A 22,500-nucleotide genomic window follows, 5' to 3' on the forward strand; every position below is an offset into this window, starting at 1 on the left:
TACCCTGTGTGAAAAGAAGAAATTGTTAACAATGCTACATTAATCTCGTATCGCATTCTCCTTCTCTTTTTCCAGAAGTACTGAAAAACATAAACATGAAAACGGTTTTCTTTTTATTATTGGTATTAACATAATTAAAATTAACGTTAACATCATATTGGGTACAGAGGTATTGAGGGGCACATTAATGGGTGCAGATTTACACAACATCATGTACAAAACAAGACAATTTCGTGTACAGGGCAAGACAATATCTGGTGTAGGGGTATCAATATTGGGTCCTGGATAAGATAATATCAGGCACAAGACAGAACAATATCAGGTACAGAACAGGGCAATATCAGTTACAGGACACGATAATATCAGTTACATGACATGGCAAAATCAGGTACAGGATAAGCCAGTATGAAGTACAGGACAAGACAATATTAGGTACAGATAAAATCGGGTCCAGCACAAGACAATATCAGCGGGACGTCGCGTCAGGCACTGAATGAGAAAATTAATGCATTTGATTAAATAGTCTTAATGACTCTCAACTGTAGCTTTCATAGATATCACAGTGTCTTCTAGTTTTGTTTCCCCTTCCCTCTACCGGCCTTTTCTTGCGCGTTTTTCTCCATTTTCTCACCCAATGTTGACTTGATAATGATCGAGGATGCATCAAAACGTAGCCTTAAGATTCCACACTAATTTTTTTTAAATTCTGGCCACACGATGCTGTACCTATTCATCTTCTCCAGATAAATAACTTGGCTATATTTTAGTTTTATACCCGACACTGCTCTTACAGTCTTAGCGCTAACCGTAGGTCAAGATGACAGCTAATTAAACCTTAAAATGGGAGCATAACGACTTATTCCTTCAGCAGACATCTGACATTAATCTCCATTGTCGCTCTCCCCTTCGCTAGGTCTGAAATTTCAGTCAATTTTTAAATTTTCTTGCATGTCTGATAATCTACCTCTGACCTGACAGAATTTTGCCGGATCCATCTTACAAAGCTGCACTCGGGGCTACTTACTGTTTTTCTCCTTTTTTCACCAAAGTATTTTTTTAAACATCTTCCTTAACATTGTATGTCCTTTTGCTATTAGAGTATCATGAACTTTCTCCTGACTACTTCATTATATGCTGATCTGATGGACAGTGTTTTATTTTTACTGAATGTTTACTTTGTGTTTTTCTATATATGTGAGTCTAGTGTCTGTGTTTGTATACCTAGTTACTGTGTGTATCTGTCTAAAAAATGTTTGTCTGTATTACTGGCTTTTAAATGGCTGTATACTTAGCATTTCTGTCTGTATACCTAGCGTTTTTCTGTCTGTTTACCTAGAGTTTCTTTGTCTGTATACTTAACGTTTATCTGTCTATATACTTAGCGCTTCTTTGTCTGTATATCTAGCGTTTCTCTGACTGTATACCTATCATTTCTTTGTCTGTATATCTAGCGTTTCTGTCTATATACCTAGCGTTTCTCTGTCTGCATACCTAGCATTTCTCTGTCTGCATACCTAGCGTTTCTGTCTGTATACCTGTATACCTAGCGTTTCTGTCTGTATACCTGTATACCTAGCGTTTCTGTCTGTATACCTGTATACCTAGCGTTTCTGTCTGTATACCTGTATACCTAGCGTTTCTGTCTGTATACCTAGCGTTTCTGTCTGTATACCTAGCGTTTCTCTGTATACACAGCATGGTTGTGGTTGTTATCTATTGTCTGTTTACTTAGTATCTTTGTGTGTTTACCTAGAGTCTGTCTATACCTTGTGTCTGTGAGTGTGAGTATACCTAGAGTCTGTCTATACCTTGTGTCTGTGAGTGTGAGTATAAAGTAATCGTTGGTAAACAGTCATGACAACTTCCAAACAAAGAAAATATCATTGAACTCTGGAAGAAAGAGGTCAAGGACGAACATCACTATATATGAAGGTTACAAAACAACACAATGAAACTTAGTAGATACACGAACACCGTAGCAAATGCTGTAGTACAAGCAGCAGCCGTCGAAGGAGAATAAAAAGAACCAACATCAGCAGAAGTACCAGTAGAGGATACAACAGATTTAACATCAGGGGCTACACCAACCCCCAAATTCTTTCAAAAACTGCTCTAAGGGAATTTTATACGAACGTCGGGCAGCTCCGGTAATGTTTTTGCAACACTCTGTGAAGTCTCGTGTCTGCTTGTGTACCAACCATTTCAGGTTGGTCGAAAGAAGTGATGACATGTTGTGTGGAAAAGTGGAACGATTGAAGGTCAAAGTGGTTGTGTTTAGAGAGCTGCGAACCAGCAATACAAAGATGAAGATGATGATGATTGTAATGTTGAGGCAACAGCGGCTGAGGTTATCGCTGTTGATTTTCGCTCTCTCTCTCTCTCTCTCTCTCTCTCTCTCTCTCTCTCTCTCTCTCTCTCTCTCTCTCTCTCTCTCTCTCTCTCTCTCTCTCTCTCTCTCTCTCTCTCTCTCTCTCCACGTGCTATGATAGAATGTTAAAGTATCACCGAGGCTGCAAGTTATATGCTAGTACATTTTAATCTAAAATTTAAGTAATGTAGTTAACTATAGAAACACCTCTCGGTGTAACTATATAGAGATGTACATTTCTCGGTTTATATACACAAACTCCACTTGGTTTTGTGTACCCCGAGAGATGCACCTCTCGGTATATATATCCTTGGGGATACCCCACTTGGTATACATTTATCACGCAATGATCTGTGTTCTGATTTGCACATTACCACTGTTTCATGCACAATAATTAAGCAATGTGCCCTTTCAAAAACTTGGAGACTAATATCACAATAACCTCATATATCCGAGTGGCATACTAATACGTCTATCATATGGTATTCCTACGATATCCCATTACATAGGTACTGTATATTCCATTGTATTTTCAAAGGTGGCAAATATGTGTCCACATGCGACGAAAGGTGCAATTATCACCGATAACTATTTTATACTAGCACGGTATTAATTAATCCGAATTCAATATGACGAATCAACTTACTAAAATTTTACTGTTATTCCATACCCATTATGAGCTCAGTAAGACAGATTTATTTGCTGTTAAATAAAGAGAGCTACTTTCGAGGTGTTGTTTCCGTATGGTATCAGGAAAGCCTTTGGAATAATTCGTCCCAGTATCCAATAATATTCCCTGAGTTAAAAAAAAAAAAAATATAGTTAGATGAGCCATTTCGGTGTAGTGGACACTTTTTAAATTAAATAAAACCCACAAGAAGAAAAATGCAATGTAAAAAAAAAAATCGAATATCTAAATATTCGTCAGAAGATGATCTCAGACGGAGGTCGAAATACATAGTCACTCTTTTTTGACTGCGTTTCTGTATCACTGTTAATTTTACCCTCAGTCCCTAAGATTTTTTATAGTATTCCATTTACCTTCATTATTTGTATTATTTGTTAGAATTTTACCATCACGTTGTGGCAGTTTAATTTGTTTTTATCTTACACTGATTTATTTTACGTGAATAAACTTGGATTTCCTTCGCTTATTTTACAGGCTAAGACAACATATATACGCTAACTTATTTATTTTACAAGCTACCCTGCCTTATTTATTTTACAAGCCACCCTGTCTTATTTATTTTACAAGCTACCCTGCCTTATTTATTTTACAAGCTACCCTGCCTTATTTATTTTACAAGCTACCCTGCCTTATTTATTTTACAAGTTACCCTGCCTTATTTATTTTACAAGCTACCCTGCCTTATTTATTTTACAAGCTACCCTGCCTTATTTATTTTACAAGCTACCCTGCCTTATTTATTTTACAAGCTACCCTGCCTTATTTATTTTACAAGCTACCCTGCCTTATTTATTTTACAGCCCCCTGCCTTATTTACTTTGCCAACTATCCTTTCCCATCTAATTACATAATATGATCATAAAAATATCATTACTATAGATTTTTAAACGGTGTGTACTTAGTTTAGCAATACGCAACATTTGTATGTAAGAATGTGTACATACACACACACACACACACACACACACACACACACACACACACACACACACACACACACACACACACACACACACACACACACACACACACACATACACACACACACACACACACACACACACATACACACACACACACACACACACACACACACACATACAAGGGTAACAGAAATAACGAGAAAGCCAGGATGAGCCCTTGGTTCACACAAAAGGTGTAGAAAGGCCAAAATCAAATGTGCTAGAGAATGGAAGAAGTATAGAACGCAAAGGACCCAGACGAATAAGGAGAGCAGTCGTTGAACCAGAAATGAATATGCACAGGTAAGAAGGGAGGCCCAACAATAATGCAAAAATAACATAGCAGCGAAAGCCAGATCTGACCCGAAGCAGATTTACAACCACATCAGGAGGAGAACAACGTCAAGGACCACGTAATCAGGCTGAGGAAGGAAGGAGGCGAGATCACAAGAAACGACCGTGAAGTATATGAGGAGCTCAACAAGAGATTCAAAGAAGTGTTCACAGAGGAGACAGAAGAGACACCAGAAAAACGGAGAGGTGGGGTACATCAAGTGTTGGACACAATACATACAAAAGAGGAAGAAGTGAAGAGGCTGATAAGCGAGCTAGATACGTCAAAGGTGATGGGGCCGAATAACATCTCTCCATGAGTCCTGAGAGAGGGAGCAGAGAGGCTTTGTGTAACACTAACATCAATCTTCAACACATTTATCTAAACAGGGCGACTATGTGAGGTGTGGAAGACAGCAAATGTAGTCCCAATTTAAAAAAGAAGACAGACACGAAGCATTAAATTTACTACAGACCAGTGTCACTGGCAAGTATAGTATGCAAAGTCATGGAAAAGATTATCAGGAGAAGAGTGGTGAGCACCTAGAAAGGAATGAGTTTAACGACAGCCAGCACGGTTTCAGGGATGGGAAATCCTGTGTCACAAACCTACTGGAGTTCTATTACAGGGTGACAGCAGTAAGACGAGAGACAGGGGTGGGTAGAATGCATTTTCTTGGACTGTAAGAAGGCGTTTTACACAGTCCCACACAAGAGATTAGTGCAAAAGCTGGAGGACCAGTCAGGGATAACAGGAAAGGCACTGCAATGGATCAGAGAATACCTGTCAGGAAGACAACGGCGATTCATGGTACGTGGCGAGGAGTCAAAGTGGGTACCTGTGACGAGCGGGGTTCTAAAGAGGTCAGTCCTAGGACCGGTGCTGTTCCTGATATTTATGAATGACATGACGGAAGGAATAGACTCAGAGGTGTCCCTGTTTGCAGATGATGTGAAGATGATGAGAAGGATTCAATCGGACGAGGACCAGGCAAAACTACAAAGGGATCTGGAAAGACTACAGACCTGGTCTAGAAACTGGTTCCTGGAGTTCAACCCCACAAAGTGCAAAGCCATGAAGATTGGGGGAGGGCAAAGAAGACCGCAGACGGAGTACGGTCTAGGGGGCTAGAGACTACAAACCTCACTCAAGGAAAAGGACCTTGGGGTAAATATAACACCAGGCATATCTCCTGAGGCGTACATCAGCCAAATAACTGCTGCCCATATTGGAGTATGCAGCACCAGTTTGGAACCCACACCTAGCCAAGCATGTAACGAAACTAGAGAAAGTGCAAAGGTTTGCAACATGGCTAGTCGCGGAGTTAAAACCTTCCCTAGATCCATTCATATCCCCATTCTTCTACCCACTTCACCTATAAAATCGATTAGGCAGGTAGTTCAGAGAAACAATTTTTTTTAAGTTCTGCGCTTCGTTCACGAATTTGGCCGTGTGCGTGTTCAGAGCCGTGGGTATGAGTGTAGAGGAGGCCATGAACGTGAGTATAGATGTGAGCCAGGCCATGAGCGTACGTTCATTCGTGGGACTGGCTATGGGAGTTAGAATCTCCATTAATAGTTATGTCATTGTTAGTGTTGTCGCCACTGTTGACATAAGTCACAGTTGATATCATCGCCACTGTTGACATCACAGTTGATGCCATCGCCATTGTTGACATCAGTCTCAGTTGATGCCATCACCACTGTTGACATTGCAACAGGTACAATCCCTAGTGTCGTCATGATAACTACCATCATCATGATGAAGATTTGAGGGAGTAGAATCAGTGGAGCAGTCATCCCTGCACTGCAGTAATTCCCGCCGTAATTATCATTATCTAAATTATTACAAATCATCATCCACCGATGACCTAAGGTCTCATGCATATGCATCCCATTTGGTGCATGCCAGCATGCTGTTGACCCCCTTTCTCGAGGGTGGAGGGTGTGTATCACTGTGCATGCACACTACATTGTTGACTAAGCATTTACAGTAAATGAATATTGATGTAATGCACTTAACATCCCCGGTGAAAGAGAGTAGGAGTGAACTGTTTACACACCGGCTAACGGGTCAGTCTACAAATTTAACTAAGGCTATAACTTATTCAATTTCGTTAAGTAGTACTAAGTAGAAGAAATGTTTATATTGTATATATAGCACCATTGGTTACTACATGTTATTATTTATTTAGTTAATGTAATTAAGGGTGTGTTTAAAAAAGTTCACCGAGTACAGTTGTGTAGGGTGTTGTCTTAACAGTTAGTTATGTAGGGCGTTGTCTTGACAGTTTTGTAGGGCGTCCTCTTGACAGTCAGTTGTGTATTGCGTCCTTTTCACAGTTTTGTAGGGCGTTCTCTTGACAGTTGAGCAGGACGTTCTCTTGATAGTCAGTTGTGTAAGGTGTTTTCTTGGCAGTTTTTTAAGGCGTTCTTTTGACAGTTGTGTAGGACGTTCTTTGAAAGTCAGTTGTTTACGGTGTTCTTCTGATAGTTGTTTAGGGCGTCCTCTTGACAGTGAGATGTGTAGGGCGTCCTCTTTACAGTTGTGTAGGGCTTCGTAATGACAGTAAATTTATGCCTAGCAACCTGTCGCAACCACAACTCTCCAGTTAAACTTTTAAGTGTTAAACATTACGGACTTTGCACATGAAGGTAATTCAATAGCGTTAACGTAAGATAGAAATTGTTATGAAATTAGTTCGTATGATTTCGGTATATTTGTGTCGTTTACATTATTTAATAAAAAATCAGTAGTTTTTGTTATTAGGAACATGCTTTTTAAAACTGGCGTTTTTCATATATCATTAGTGTAATATAAGAGGCCTAAAGATCTATAATCCTTAGTCTTACAAAAACCTAATATTGCTATATACACAGAGAGGCGTACTTCTGTATATAGACACAGAGAAGAGCTAGTCTACGCTGCGAGGAGTGTATGTCTGTGTATGTACACATTGAGAGGTGTGTGTATCTATGTATATACATACTGAAAGGTGTGTATCTCTGCACATACACTGAGTATTTCCGTTAAGCCTTATTTTAAGGGTTAAAACAATCTTATTGTTAATTAACAGGTCAATTACGGCCTTGATGGCCCACTTGCAGTGGAAAGACTTACCCCCAACAGACTAACATGAGCCTCTCATTACCTGATTATCTCAGACCATCTAATGTGAGTTCTCTTTTCCTGGTATATTATTTTACGCCTAACTTTATTTTACCACGTTGTAATGGACTCTAATTTTCATATTTAATCTTCTAATCGCTTTGCATGCGTACTTATTTTACCAGCGTTAACTAAAGTCCTTTGTCAATAATTTGATCCAGTGCTCGGGTTATGTACTCAGTGTCATTTTTTTTTTTTTTTTACAAGAGGAATTTAGCTACGGGAAGACGAGCTTTTACTGTCATGTCAAGTCTCACAACCCATTCTCGCGGAAAATCTAGAAAATAGAGAATATTTTTTTTTCCTGTTACGGGTCTGTAATCAGAAAATCGATCTGTAATTCGGGTAGATCAAAGGTGTGTGTGTGGCATTAGCGGACAGCGACGGGAATATATACACAAGGTGTATAGTGTATCATGACTAGCATCACGACAGCCAGGCATTACAACCCTCGTCACCTGCTGTGGGGAAAGTCTACAATTTTATTGCCTTTGCTCTTAAGACACAGCAGCTGATGATACTTGTTAAGCGTAATATATCACAAATGAATTAGTCACACCTTGGGTGTTACGACGCTGTAATGGGTCGCACGAACCCTAATGGGGGGAGTCAATGACCCTTCAGGGTGGTCGAATAATTCTTCAGGATGTTGAACGACCTTTCAGAGGATTGACAGACCTTTGAGAGATTTTCACAAACTTTCATTGGGTTAAACAATCTTTGTTAAATGGCTCTTGAGGGTGATCCAGATGTTTTAATGCTGTTTTTATCAGACTATCATCGAGTGGTTAGGTGCATTGGTTCGTTATCACAAGTCACATGAACATGAAATGCAAAGTACTCCTGGGAGTAAAACATTGTGCTATGTGGACCCAGGACGAAAGGACAAAGATGGGAAATAAACTCTCAGCCAATTAACATAGACATTAGCAACAATTTTTTTAGCCTTAGATTAATATAGGAGTGGAATAAGTCGGGCGTAAGACTCGATAGTGCTTTAACCCATAAATGGGTCCGAATGTAGGCGGTGGACTCAAGAAATGGAGCTCATCATTTAACGAGTGTCCCGAGAATCATAAACACGTATTTTCAGGTATGTATGTGGGACAATAGACAAGATGAACAGGCATGTAAACATACACAAACCCTCCGTCCCTCCCTTCCAACGCACAAAACGAAAGAGAAAAACCAAAGGGAGGGAGGGATGAAAGAGAACAAAGGTACTGTCAGTGCTCGGGAGACTAAGATAAGCCTTGGTAAAGTACGCTTCTTACGTCCTTCTTGTGGACGCTCCCAGGAAGGAAGCACAGCACACTACCTTCCATGTTTTATTTTACAAGAAATTCTGCAACACTGGAAAGAAAAGGGAAAGGGTTACGTGTGTGTTATTACAGTTTCACCCGAATCAATGTTTATATTGCTACGGTTCACGCTACCACCTCTGTCGTCCCGCCCGCCCATCCCACGCTTCTGGCCGAACGAGGGCGTGGGTGTAGGCAGGGATGTTCGTATGGGCGGTGGCGTGGTCGCAGACCAGGTCGTGACGTGACCGTAAACTGAAAAAAAGATAGAACGAAATTCCCGAAGATAAAAATAGAATAAATCACATGTCTGTGTTTGAGCAGGTCGCCGTGGTTAAAATTTGTGTTTATGGCGCCGTGTTGATCCATGGGTCGTTCTTCAGAGCGACTTCTAAAATCTAACAGCCCTAGTAAGAGGTGGGTTTCACTTCCACGACCTACCTACTTGCAGTTGTGTGTTTGTTCATTGCTCGTGCAGGTCATGGTGTCTATAATTTAGAACGGTTTAAAAACTGCTCCTTCCCACTAATCCACCTCCAAATTCCTTTGTTTTGCGTTTCGGAATTGTTGACGATGTTAAAGCTTAATTATACAACATATTACATTATGCACTCTTAAAAAAAAGACAGTTGACGTTCATGGAAGGAATCCTCGCAATACACTTTGTCTTATGTACTCAAGGACTTAGCTGGACGTGAATTATTCCCCCCAAAAAATGTTTACAAGATTATTTTATATAATAATTTGTTAACAACACACAACATTAGCGACCATCACTTTATACTGATCTTAACCACGTCAAGATCATAAAAGTTTTTGAGTGTTTTTATTGAGAAAGTTAAAACACCATTACAAAGTTGCAGCTAAACATGAGCCAAAGTTCCGAATATCTTCTCAGAATGTTGGTAGAATTGTTTTAACATTCTTATTCTTCCTTTTTTAATATTCTAATTCTTCTATATGTATAGGTAATTATGAGAGAACGTTTTAACTGATGTATGTATTGCTGGAGAACTAAATGTATTTAGAAAATCTTCCTAACACATAATGTACTACAAACAAGTCTCTAATAATGTGTTATTATTGACTTAATGTTTGTGATCAATTGTCACCACAATAAGTAAACCGTGGTAACCAGAACAGCTTTGCTATACATATAAATGCTCGAAATTTTATTATTATTCTATGCAATGTTGGCAAATTACATATATAATTTAATTTTCATTAAATTATATATATATATATATATATATATATATATATATATATATATATATATATATATATATATATATATATATATATACATATATACATATGTGTGTGTGTGTGTGTGTGTGCTAAAAACCACGGGGGGAGTTAAGTGATAGGCTTAGGCTTTACACATCATCAGGGGTTTGCGATGTTCCAGAAAAAAAAAGAAAGAATTCTCAGCAAATATGCTCAGAGGAAGCGTCTTTGCTGGAATGAGTGTGGAGGGAGTCAGGAGGTGATAAGTGCCCCAGATATACCAATACCCAGTGTCTAGTGCCGGTGCCAGCCCACAACCACTGATATTGTACTAAAACCTTGACGAACGTAACAATAGTAACATGACAATTATCAAAAATTCGGTCAAACTTTGATATACTGTCTCAGATTTAACAATGCAAATTTAGTTATATCTAGCAATTGTCTGTCCGACAAGATTCTGAGGCAGACGCAGGTCTGACCATCAAACACTACGACACTTAAGGCATCCCATGGCGTTCGTATTATAGTCCGGTTTTAGGCTATGCACGATAGCCTCTACAATAAACGAGTCTAATTAAAATAAGCTGCCAATATTATTATATAATGAAAGTTTAGCATGTTACATAATTGCCAATTCTACAACATTCTTTTCAAACCAAGTAAAACAAGAGAAGATGAATCTGATTTCTAATCATTTTGTCGAGTTATTGCAGATTCTAAGGTGGCTGAAAATCGCATTTGATAATTGGGCGACATGTACTGGATCTATGTATATCTCAGCATTTAATCCAGACGAGTGAAGACAGGCAGCTAGTGGGCTGCCTGTCTTCTAATGCTATAATATTCAATCTTTCTGGCACGGGGCACTAAACACTGGGTATTGGTATGCCTGGGGGCACTTATCGCCTTCTGCCTCCCACCACCCTCATTCTAACAAAGATGCTTCCTCTAAATGTATTTTCTTGGAATTATTCTTTTTTTTTTTACTGGAACACTGCAAGATCTTGATATGTTGATTGCAACACGAAAGGCCTATAACTACCATTCAACTCCCCCCATGGTTGTTTTACTTTTTGTATCGCTTGTTCGTGATTATATATATATATATATATATATATATATATATATATATATATATATATATATATATATATATATATTATATATATATATATATATATATATATATATATATATATATATATAATGTCGTGCCGAATAAGTAAAACTGGTCAATTAGCAAGAACTCATTTAAAATTAAGTCCTTTCTAAAATTTTCTCTTATACGTTTAAAGATATATTTTTTTCGTTAATGTTGCTGTAAAAATTTACAATTTTGCACCAAAAGGAACTTAGAAAACTTACCTAACCTTATTATAACAAGAAAAATTTATTTTAGCCTAACCCAACTAAATATATTTTAGATTTGTTTACAATATAATTTAATACTCAACAAACACAGTGAAATATATATTTTTCGTATATATATATATATATATATATATATATATATATATATATATATATATATATATATATATATATATATATATATATTTCACTGTGTTTGTTTAGTATTAAACTATTGTAAACAAATTTAAATAATATTTAGTTGGGTTAGGCTAAAATAAATTGTTCTTGTTTTAATAAGGTTAGGTAAGTTTTCTAAGATTCTTTTGGTGCAAAATTATAAATTTTTACATCAACATTAATGAAAAGATATATCTTTAAGCGTATAAGAGAAAATTTCAGAAAGGACTTAATTTTATATGAATTCTTGCTAATTGACCAGTTTTACATATTCGGCACGACATATATATATATATATATATATATTTATATATATATATATATATATATATATATATATATATATATATATATATATATATATATATATTTATATTTATAATTACCACACTGGCCGATTCCCACCAAGGCAAGATGGCCCGAAAAAGAAAAACTTTCACCATCATTCACTCCATCACTGTCTTGCCAGAAGGGTGCTTTACACTACAGTTTTTAAACTGTAACATTAACACCCCTCCTTCAGAGTGCAGGCACTGTACTTCCCATCTCCAGGACTCAAGTCCGGCCTGCCGGTTTCCCTGAATCCCTTCATAAATGTTACTTTGCTCACACTCCAACTGCACGTCAAGTATTAAAAACCATTTGTCTCCATTCACTCCTATCAAACACGCTCACGCATGCCCGCTGGAAGTTCAAGCCCCTCGCACACAAAACCTCCTTTACCCCCTCACTCCAACCTTTCCTAGACCGACCCCTACCCCGCCTTCCTTCCACTACAGACTGGTACACTCTTGAAGTCATTCTGTTTCGCTCCATTCTCTCTACATGTCCGAACCACCTCAACAACCCTTCCTCAACCCTCTGGACAACAGTTTTGGCAATCCCGCACCTCCTCCTAACTTCCAAACTACGAATTCTCTGCATTATATTCACACCACACATTGCCCTCAGACATGATATCTCCATTGCCTCCAGCCTTCTCCTCGCTGCAACATTCATCAACCATGCTTCAGACCCATATAAGAGCGTTGGTAAAACTATACTCTCATGCATTCCCCTCTTTGCCTCCAAGGACAAAGTTCTTTGTCTCCACAGACTCCTAAGTGCATCGCTCACCCTTTTCCCCTCATCAATTCTATGATTCACCTCATTTTTCATAGACCCATCCGCTGACACGTCCACTCCCAAATATCTGAATACATTCACCTCCTCCATACTCTCTCCCTCCAATCTGAAATCCAATCTTTCATCACCTAATCTTTTTGTTATCCTCATAACCTTACTCTTTCCTGTATTCACTTTTAATTTTCTTCTTTTACATACCCTACCAAATTCATCCTCCAACCTCTGCAACTTCTCTTCAGACTCACCCAAGAGCACAGTGTCATCAGCAAAGAGCAACTGTGACAACTCCCACTTTATGTGTGATTCTTTATCCTTTAACTCCAAACCTCTTGCCAAGACCCTCTCTTACAACTCGATCTATAAATATATTAAACAACCACGGTGACATCACACATCCTTTTCTAAGGCCTACTTTTACTGGGAAATAATCTCCCTCTTTACTACATACTCTAACTTGAGCCTCACTATCCTCGTAAAAATTTTTCATTCCTTTCAGTAACCTACCTCCTACACGATACACCTGCAACATCTGCCACATTGCCCCCCTATCCACCCTGTCATACGCCTTTTCCAAATCCATAAATGCCACAAAAACCTCTTTAGCCTTATCTAAATACTGTTCACTTATATGTTTCACTGTAAACACCTGGTCCACACACCCCCTACCTTTCTAAAGCCTCCTTGTTCATCTGCTATCCTATTCTCCGTCTTACTCTTAATTCTTTCAGTAATAACTCTACCATACACTTTACCAGGCACACTCAACAGACTTATCCCCCTATAATTTTTGCACTCTCTTTTGTCCCCTTTGCCTTTATACAAAGGAGCTATGCATGCTCTCTGCCAATCCCTAGGTACCTTGCCCTCTTCCATATATTTATTAAATAATTGCACCAACCACTCCAAAACTATATCCCCACCTGCTTTTAACATTTCTATCTTTATCCCATCAGTCCCGGCTGCCTTACCCCTATTCATTTTACCTACTGCCTCACGAACTTCCCCCACACTCACAACTGGCTCTTCCACACTCCTACAAGATGTTATTCCTCCTTGCCCTATACTCGAAATCACAGCTTCCCTATCTTCATCAACATTTAACAATTCCTCAAAATATTCCTTCCATCTTCTCAATACCTCTAACTCTCAATTTAATAACTCTCCTCTCCTATTTTTAACTGACAAATCCATTTATTCTCTAGGCTTCCTTAACTTGTTAATCTCACTCCAAAACTTTTTCTTATTTTCAACAAAATTTGTTGATAACATCTCACCCACTCTCTCATTTGCTCTCTTTTTACATTGCTTCACCACTCTCTTAAACTCTCTCTTTTTCTCCATATGCTCTTCCCTCCTTGCATCACTTCTACTTTGTAAAAACTTCTCATATGCTAACTTTTTCTCCCTTACTACTCTCTTTACATCATCATTCCACCAATCGCTCCTCTTCCCTCCTGCACCCACTTTCCTGTAACCACAAACCTCTGCTGAACACTCTAACACTACATTTTTAAACTTACCCTATACCTCTTCGACCCCATTGCCTATGCTCTCATTAGCCCATCTGTCCTCCAATAGCTGTTTATATCTTACCCTAACTGCCTCCTCTTTTAGTTTATAAACCTTCACCTCTCTCTTCCCTGATGCTTCTATTCTCCTTTTATCCCATCTACCTTTTACTCTCAGTGTAGCTACAACTAAAAAGTGATCTGATATATCTGTGGCCCCTCTATAAACATGTACATCCTGAAGTCTACTCAACAGTCTTTTATCTGCCAATACATAATCCAACAAACTACTGTCATATCGCCCTACATCATATCTTGTATACTTATTTATCCTCTTTTTCTTAAAATATGTATTACCTATAACTAAACCCCTCTCTATACAAAGTTCAATCGATGGGGTCCCATTATCATCTACACCTGGCACCCCAAACTTACCTACCACACACATATATATATATATATATATATATATATATGTATATATATATATATATATATATATATATATATATATATATATATATATATATATATAGTGTGTGTGTGTGTGCGTGTGTGTGTGTGTGTGTGTGTGTGTGTGTGTGTGTATGTGTGTGTGTGTGTGTGTGTGTGTGAGTGTGTGAGTGTGTGTGTGTGTGTGTGTGTGTATGTGTGTGTGTGTGTGTGTGTGTGTGTGTGTGTGTGTGTGTGTGTGTGTGTGTGTGTGTGTGTGTGTGTGTGTGTGTGTGTGTGTATTTTCTGGAGACAGCATCTCTTCTGTTTGGTCAGTGTCTACTGTCAAGGTCACAGTGGCGTCTAAGGTTGACTAGTCTCCTCCGATAACGTCAGAAATACAGACTACTTTTGGATCTATGTATATCTAAGCATTTAATCCAGACGAGCGAAGACTTTTTTATATTTTATCACCCTGCAATTTGTCAGCTAAAAAAATTTACTGGGTCAGTGATCACCAGACATTGTCTAATATTGTTTCTGCAATCCATCAAGTCTGAATTTTATCCTTTATTAATTTTGCAATTTTTCAAAGAGAATTTTTTAGTGTTTTTTTTTTTACCGTTAATGCTTCTCTTATTACCTTATACACCTGACTATAAAAATGCATAATTATGTTTGCAGCCCCATAATTATTTGCATCAAAGGAATCCCATAACACGATGTTGCACATTTACGATTTTCACTTCATTGATGCTGTGATGTTCATGCAAAATTTTCTGCGTGCAGTTCTGGCTATTATAATAGTAATTTGGTTATAAATAGCAGTTTTATGACCAGCTTCGGCGCTTCTTGGCGTAGATGGTGTCTTCGAATAGGCTGGTCAGTTCTTGGGGTAGGTTCGCCAGGTCATAGTTCGTCTGTCCATATCATGGTCGAGTATCTGCCAAATGTAAACTCTGCGAGGATGTTCTTAATCTCACAGATGTTATTATCCCATCTACACATTCCCCAAGGTCAGGTTAGGTAAGGATTGTCAGGAAATAGAGCAGGCGTTTCATATCATGACCTGCAGCTGGAGCTTTTGATCATCTGACCGAGGCCTTCATCTGGCTTACCAGTCCACCCCTTTAAAAATTATTTTTAGTAAATTCACCAATAAAATGTACATCTTCTAGTAAGGAAGTGAAACAGATTTTTTCTTATATATTATTAATGTGTCAAAAATATTTGGTCAGGTTTTACAGGGAAGTCTTTATCAGATTACGTTAGAATCTGAACCATATTTAAAATTTATATTATATAAAAAAACTCTTGGATTACTGCTTGTGGGGAAAAAGTTTAATCAAGTTTTGTGTATGTTAATATGTTCGTAATCTTACGACAGAAGCTTTTATATTCTTCATAAAATTTTGGAAATTATATTTTCTCCCCAGACATACTAGTTACAGACACTCTTGTGTGTTGCAGGTTATTTACGTCCACAATAATTTATAGCCATGACTCAGACATATTGTTACTGATATTTACTGTAGATGAATGTAACTTGTTTTGAACATTATATTAATTTATTATTCTTCGTTAAACATCTGATTGTTGTATTTGGTGAGCAGTTATACTTGTCTTGTCGGCTATAAAGATAAGTAACGTTCAGTTATCGTGTATATGGAACACAGAGGCTGTCGGTTCTTTCACTGGTTGTCTATTAAGGTAAGTCGTGATATACTATACACAGGAAGGATACCTTGTGTTAGGTCTGGAGAGTGAACTTGTGAACTTAAACTGTAACTACCCCTTTGAGAATTTCATTACTTGTAAGGTTATATAATCTCAGTTTTCGTGACTTATTGTAGCCTCTTAATTAGTATATTGTACAGGTCGCGAAGATTATTAGACACGACGGGTTATTTATACTTTATTGGCGCGAAGTATTGGTATTTTTCTCGCTCGTCTTCTACGACAAAATATTCTGCTAGTCTAGTTATAAACAAATATTTAAGAATATCCTTTCTTTTTTTTTTTTAATTTGAAAATACTGTCTCCTCTTTCTCCTGTTGCTGGTACCTTGAAATGTTATAACTGTTAATTTATTTGTCAGAGAGAGAAAGAAATCATCTGCCTTCAGTCGTTATCATTTGACCACCCACTCAAAAACTCGTTAAGAGCATTTTTTTTAATATGCCAGTGCTTAAATGCAGCCTTGATTCACAGATTTAGTGTCCGTGTTACAAGAATTGGCTCTTTCCAGTGAAGCTGGTTCATGTAATCTTGGTGAGAAAATACGAGAGGCTTTGCTGAAGAACACAGCATTACACTTCTTCTTGAAACCTAACTAGCGATTTTTTCCCCCCTATCACAGTTTGTTGTGATATATGTAAGACTTGCAACGGATTATTTTGTGTAAGACTACAGTTGATGGTTATTTTTCTCTCCATAATCCTATTATGTGTTAAGTCTTTCAGCAGCAGTGAATAATAATTTTGATATCATAGTCTAAATATGATATGTGTGTAAAGTGCATCCATATAATTTTTTTCCAACAGCTTATTTACTATAAATTAATAAAACTGCTACATCAGAACACTCTTTTCTTATAGACAAAGTTTTCCTCTGGACTAGCAAAGATCGTTTGCTGTTTCTGTGTCACAATTTGCTTTTAAAGAAAATTAAATGTTTCCTTAATATGAAAATATTTCTAACATAAATCAAGTTAACCATATCGATGTTAAGTGGTATCAATTTATTCACGTAGCTTTTTGCAACATAGCTCTGTTGCTAAGTTTACTGCAATTATAAGCATGACATACAATATTAATTCTTAATATGTTAATCAATCAATAAGACTGATCGATTTCTTGTTCCCAGCTTCCTGTACAACTCTACTGTTGCACGCGTCCTCAACGTCTCCAAGATGGCAGATTATGCTGGCTTCCAAGACTCCGTCAAAAAGGTGTTGAACGCCAACCTAGTCACTAAAAGAGGTGGTGAGTATCATCAGATTCATAATTTAGCGGCGCGTCAAGTCAAGTCGGTGGTGGTATTATTATTATTATTATTATTATTATTATTATTATTATTATTATTATTATTATTATTCATTTCCTATATGCTTTACACTTCTTGGATAAAATAGCTCTTGGGGAATGAAAAATAATGAAGGGAAAGGGTTCGCACTTTCTTTGAATCAAGAGTCCCTCACCAGCATTAATGCAGCCCTATTCATGAGATGTACGTCTGTTGTATCTGGCATACGAGGCTACGGTGTTAAGGCGTTTTAGACAATATTCTTCTGGCTATTTTAATGTAAAGTTAGAATAATACTATAAATATATTTGCAAAACTGGCTATTAGAAGAGATCGAGTAGTAAGTCCTACGGAGACGCTAAAAGACATTGTAGCTGTCCTCACTGTAGCCAGAACAACGGACGCACCATTTACAGTACTCCTGCATCCAGAGTTAAATTAATTCAAGTGTAACAGGATACTTTCGAGATTCTGTTTTGATGTCTTGTGATTCTCAATAAAATACATTTTCCTTGTTGTAATAATTAATTTTATTTAAAAAAAGAAGCGCTTGTGGAGAAGTTCTTGAACTTGAACACAACATTCATAGTCTTCAAGGACTTCGAAACGTTTCTACACACTGGTAACTTTCACGTCGAAATGTTTCAGTGTAGTGGCACCCGTTACTTTGAAATAGGTGCTTATAAAAACCAATTATTTATATTACACAAGGTTTACGCTGTAAATAAAACAGGCACCATGATTATGTACGAATAATGGGATTATATACAGATTCCGAGTAATGTTGCCTCGTGTTAAAGCGGCGCTGGATGAGTATTATACTGCCACTTGTATAATAATAATAATAATAATAATAATAATAATAATAATAATAATAATAATAATAATAATAATAATAATATATCTTTGGTCACACTCGAACAGCCTACTGAGGAATATGACCTATATAAACTACACACACACACATACACACACACACACACACACATACACACACACACACACACATACACACACACACACACACACACACACACACACACACACACACACACACACACACACACACACACACACACACACACACACACACACACACACACACACACACACACACACGCACCGGGTCAAGCACGTTAAGAAATTAGAGAAAGTGCAAAGGTTTGCGACAAGGTTAGTTCTAGAGCTAAGGGGAATGTCCTATGAAGAAAGGCTGAGGGAAATCGGCCTGACGACACTGGAGGACAGGAGGTATAGGGAAGACATGATAACGACATACAAAATACTGCGTGGAATAGACAAGGTGGATAGAGACAAGATGTTCCAGAGAGGGGACACAGAAACAAGGGGTCACTCTTGGAAGTTGAAGGCTCAGATGAGTCGCAGGGATGTTAGGAAGCAGTTCTTCAGTCATAGAGTGGTCAGGAAGTGGAACAGTCTGGCGAGAGATGTAGTGGAGGCAGGAACCATACATAGCTTTAAGACGAGGTATGATAAAGCTCACGGAGCAGGGAGAGAGAGGACCTAATAGTGTTCAGTGAAGAGGCGGGGCCAGGAGCTGAGTCTCGACCCCTGCAACTAGAATTAGGTGAGTACACACACACACACACACACACACACACACACACACACACACACACACACACACACACACACACACACACACACACAAATATCCCTAAGAATGGAGGAAGTGAAAAAATAGAATGGATCACGAAGGAATGTAGTGGAGGTCACCTCCACTACATAAATTCGGACATGACGGAACATAAAAAAGAAGGCAGCGAGTTAGCCACATCGGTTAATCGACAAGCAAAGGCGGTGTCTACGATCTAGAATTCCTACTTGCTGACACATTTAGGTAAAAACACGATTAAGCTATATTTCCTAACAGGGGCCTGACAGTTCCTTTTGACCTGTGTGTAATCCAGTCATCAACTTTATAATGAGCGAACGAGATGGTGTAAAAAAAATATTGAATTATTTAGCTCAAAATATAAGACTTTCTGTCTGGAATATGCATGTTCGATAAATGGACACAGATGCAACTAATGTGACATTTTATTGTGGCAACGTTTCGCTTTCCAGGAGCTTTGTCAAGCCGTTAACGGCTTGACAGAGTTCCCAGAGAAGAAACGTTGCCACAATAAAATGTCACATTAGTTGCATCTGTGTCCATTTACATAACATTTTATCGATAATTCTACAATTATTACTGCAATTTACAAAAAGAATAGAAATTCACGTCGTGGAGAACAGAAAGAAGACGGATAAAGGAAGGAATGAAAAATAAGAAGCCGAAACAAGAACAGACAGGAATATATGCTGTGTGAGTGATAGGAATTACGCAACTATATACGAAATAACGAAACACAACACACTATTTAAAATTCTACAAACAAGTGATATAGTAAAGTTGACTTAATTCCAAACGTATTTTCAACTTCCTAGCGTTCTGTGAAGCATTAAATCCAAGTGTGTCACTCATGAGTGGCTTGATTAAGCTTGATCCACCCTCCGTTAATCGCCAGACACACACACTACTTATTGATCGAGGTTTCCCTCGTGTTGTGTACTTATTTGGATAGTTCTAGGTATTGTTTTAATTCTGGTTGCAAACTTACTCTCATGTCAGCATTTAATTTACACGACGGTGTATCACCTTAGTTAATGCTGTGTTTGGGGAATTGAAGGAAATTGTAGGAATGGGAGCGATAAAAGTAGCAGTGGGAATGGGAGAAAATGTGGGAATGGGAAGTAGAAAATTTGAGGAGGAAAAGTGTGAAAAGGAGGGAGATGATGTAGAAATGGGAGGTAGGAGAGGGTCTCCACATCATTTTAATTTCCCCTGACCTCACATGGCACCGTAATCGAATTCAGTGACAAGATCTCTCTTCGTGACTGGTTTTTACTTGTTGACCTGACCACGCATGGCGTGATATCTGTCACTGGTCGTGCCTAGGTCTCACTTGTTGACCTGACCACATCTGATATGACTTGAGGAACTGTTAACCGGTGAGGGAATCGTGGGGTTTGTCACGTACACCAGATATTTGATGATCTCCGCCCAGTGGGCGGAGATAATCAAATATCACATGTTACGACGAGATGCTTACACTTTCAATGATCGTCTGGTAAGCCAGTGGAATACTCCAGGTTAAATTATTAAAATCTCTAGAAAAATAGCACCAGCCAACATCGTCATGTGGCAACTGGTATTTCGTGTCGGTTACTAATTCGTCTAGTGTGATAGGTCGTGCGAATATTTCTTTCTATATTTATACTTGAACCTGCCACTTATTCCTTGGGATCTTACATGATACTTGATCATCATGAGATTTCCGGCATATATGCATGCAATTTTCTAAACACGTGTAAAAAATATAACAGGGGTAGTGCAGGAACGTGTTTGCAGAATACAGATAAATTTCTTTGACTCTTTTGTTTAGTGACTGATATATTCTTTGGGATTGTAAACAAAATAGAGTTTAGTTAACTTTAATTGAATTCTGAGAGTTTTTGTTGTTGTTGTTGTTGTTGTTGTTGTTCAAAGGAGAAATTAAGTTTATGGGGTGCCTTGCAGGAGAGCCAATACTTTGCAAACAAAATTAGTTTAGGGCACAGGAAAACTTAATAGTTTCATTAGACAGGAAAGCGGAAAGTGCTCTAGAAGAAAAATCGATGAACGAGGTAGAGTATTTAGCCGGAGAGTGTTGATAGGTAAAGGAGAAAAATCATACTCAGAAGTAGCAGTGGTAGAAACAGCACAAATGATTGATCTAGAGGAGCACAGAGACAAAAACTCAGAGTTCTAGAGCATGGGTAAATAAAAGAGGCAAATTAAAGTAGAAAACAGAGAAGCGAACAGAATAGCCAGAAACTACTAAACACGGGTGAGAAGAGAGGCAGAACGATAACTTGTTAGTGACATAGCATCGAAAGTTAAATGTGGACCTACGTTGCTATCCAGTCACACCAGAAGGAAGACGGTAGTAATGAATTAGATAATAAGACAGAAGAAGGAAGGAGAGCTCAAAAGAAATAGCCAGAAAGTCGTGTGTGGAGCTGAAAAATCGCTTTAAGAAGATATTCTTGGAGTAAATAATGACATTACCAGAGTCAAAGAGAGTGAGTAAAAGTTTTGGATGCAGTTCACAATAGAAGAGAACAACTACTGAATGAGTGTACCTGAGAGGTAATGAGATCAGAGAATTTCTCTCCATGAGTTAGAGGTGTTTAAGACATCGAATGTAGTCCCAGTATTAAAGAAAGAGAACAGATGTGTAACATTATTAAAGGAACCAGGCAGCAAAGGTAACATTTACCTCGACTTTAGCAGACAGAATCCAGTCTTCACACTATGCACTGAATAACTCACGCTCGTTTATTTCATCTAAATATAATAATATCATTAATAATAATTAATAGTAATAATTAAGAGGGTGGGATAAGGAAATGGTGGGTATGGGGTGGGGGTAATTACTTGCAAATTAAACATTTACAGACACAGGAGCAGCGCTGTGCTTGTGGTGTTAAGTCTTCAAAATCCGTTCATCATATAACTATATAAAATTTTCATTGGTTGTGACTTGATCATCGAAATAATCATCCACTCAAATTGAAAAAAAAAAACATCCATGCAAGAGATTTCATTTATTAACATTCTCCGGCCGTCATAATTGCTTTACTCTGTTCAAAAATCAAAACAATACGGGGCTCTTGAACAGCATTGCCAGCAGTATTAGGGTGCAGTTGTGCCAAATATAACACGTACTCTTATAATTAGCGTGTCTTGCATCGAAATTTGTTTTCACTTCCTGGGTATGA

General features: G+C 37.9%; 1 protein-coding gene across 2 annotated transcripts in view; it reads left to right on the forward strand.

The window, feature by feature from the left end:
• The window catches only part of LOC128689667 (inactive ubiquitin carboxyl-terminal hydrolase MINDY-4B-like), a 56,408-nt gene that overhangs the window by 17,383 nt on the left and 16,525 nt on the right, over positions 1–22,500 (forward strand). For both annotated transcript variants that reach the window (XM_053778026.2, XM_070087496.1), the window contains exon 2: positions 17,515–17,633. In XM_053778026.2, coding sequence (XP_053634001.1) covers positions 17,561–17,633 — 73 coding nt within the window. In that variant the 5' untranslated portion in view covers positions 17,515–17,560. The remainder of the gene's footprint in view (positions 1–17,514; positions 17,634–22,500) is intronic.

This window comes from Cherax quadricarinatus, chromosome 22 (assembly GCF_038502225.1).
Source record: "Cherax quadricarinatus isolate ZL_2023a chromosome 22, ASM3850222v1, whole genome shotgun sequence".
Classification (NCBI taxonomy): domain Eukaryota; kingdom Metazoa; phylum Arthropoda; class Malacostraca; order Decapoda; family Parastacidae; genus Cherax; species Cherax quadricarinatus.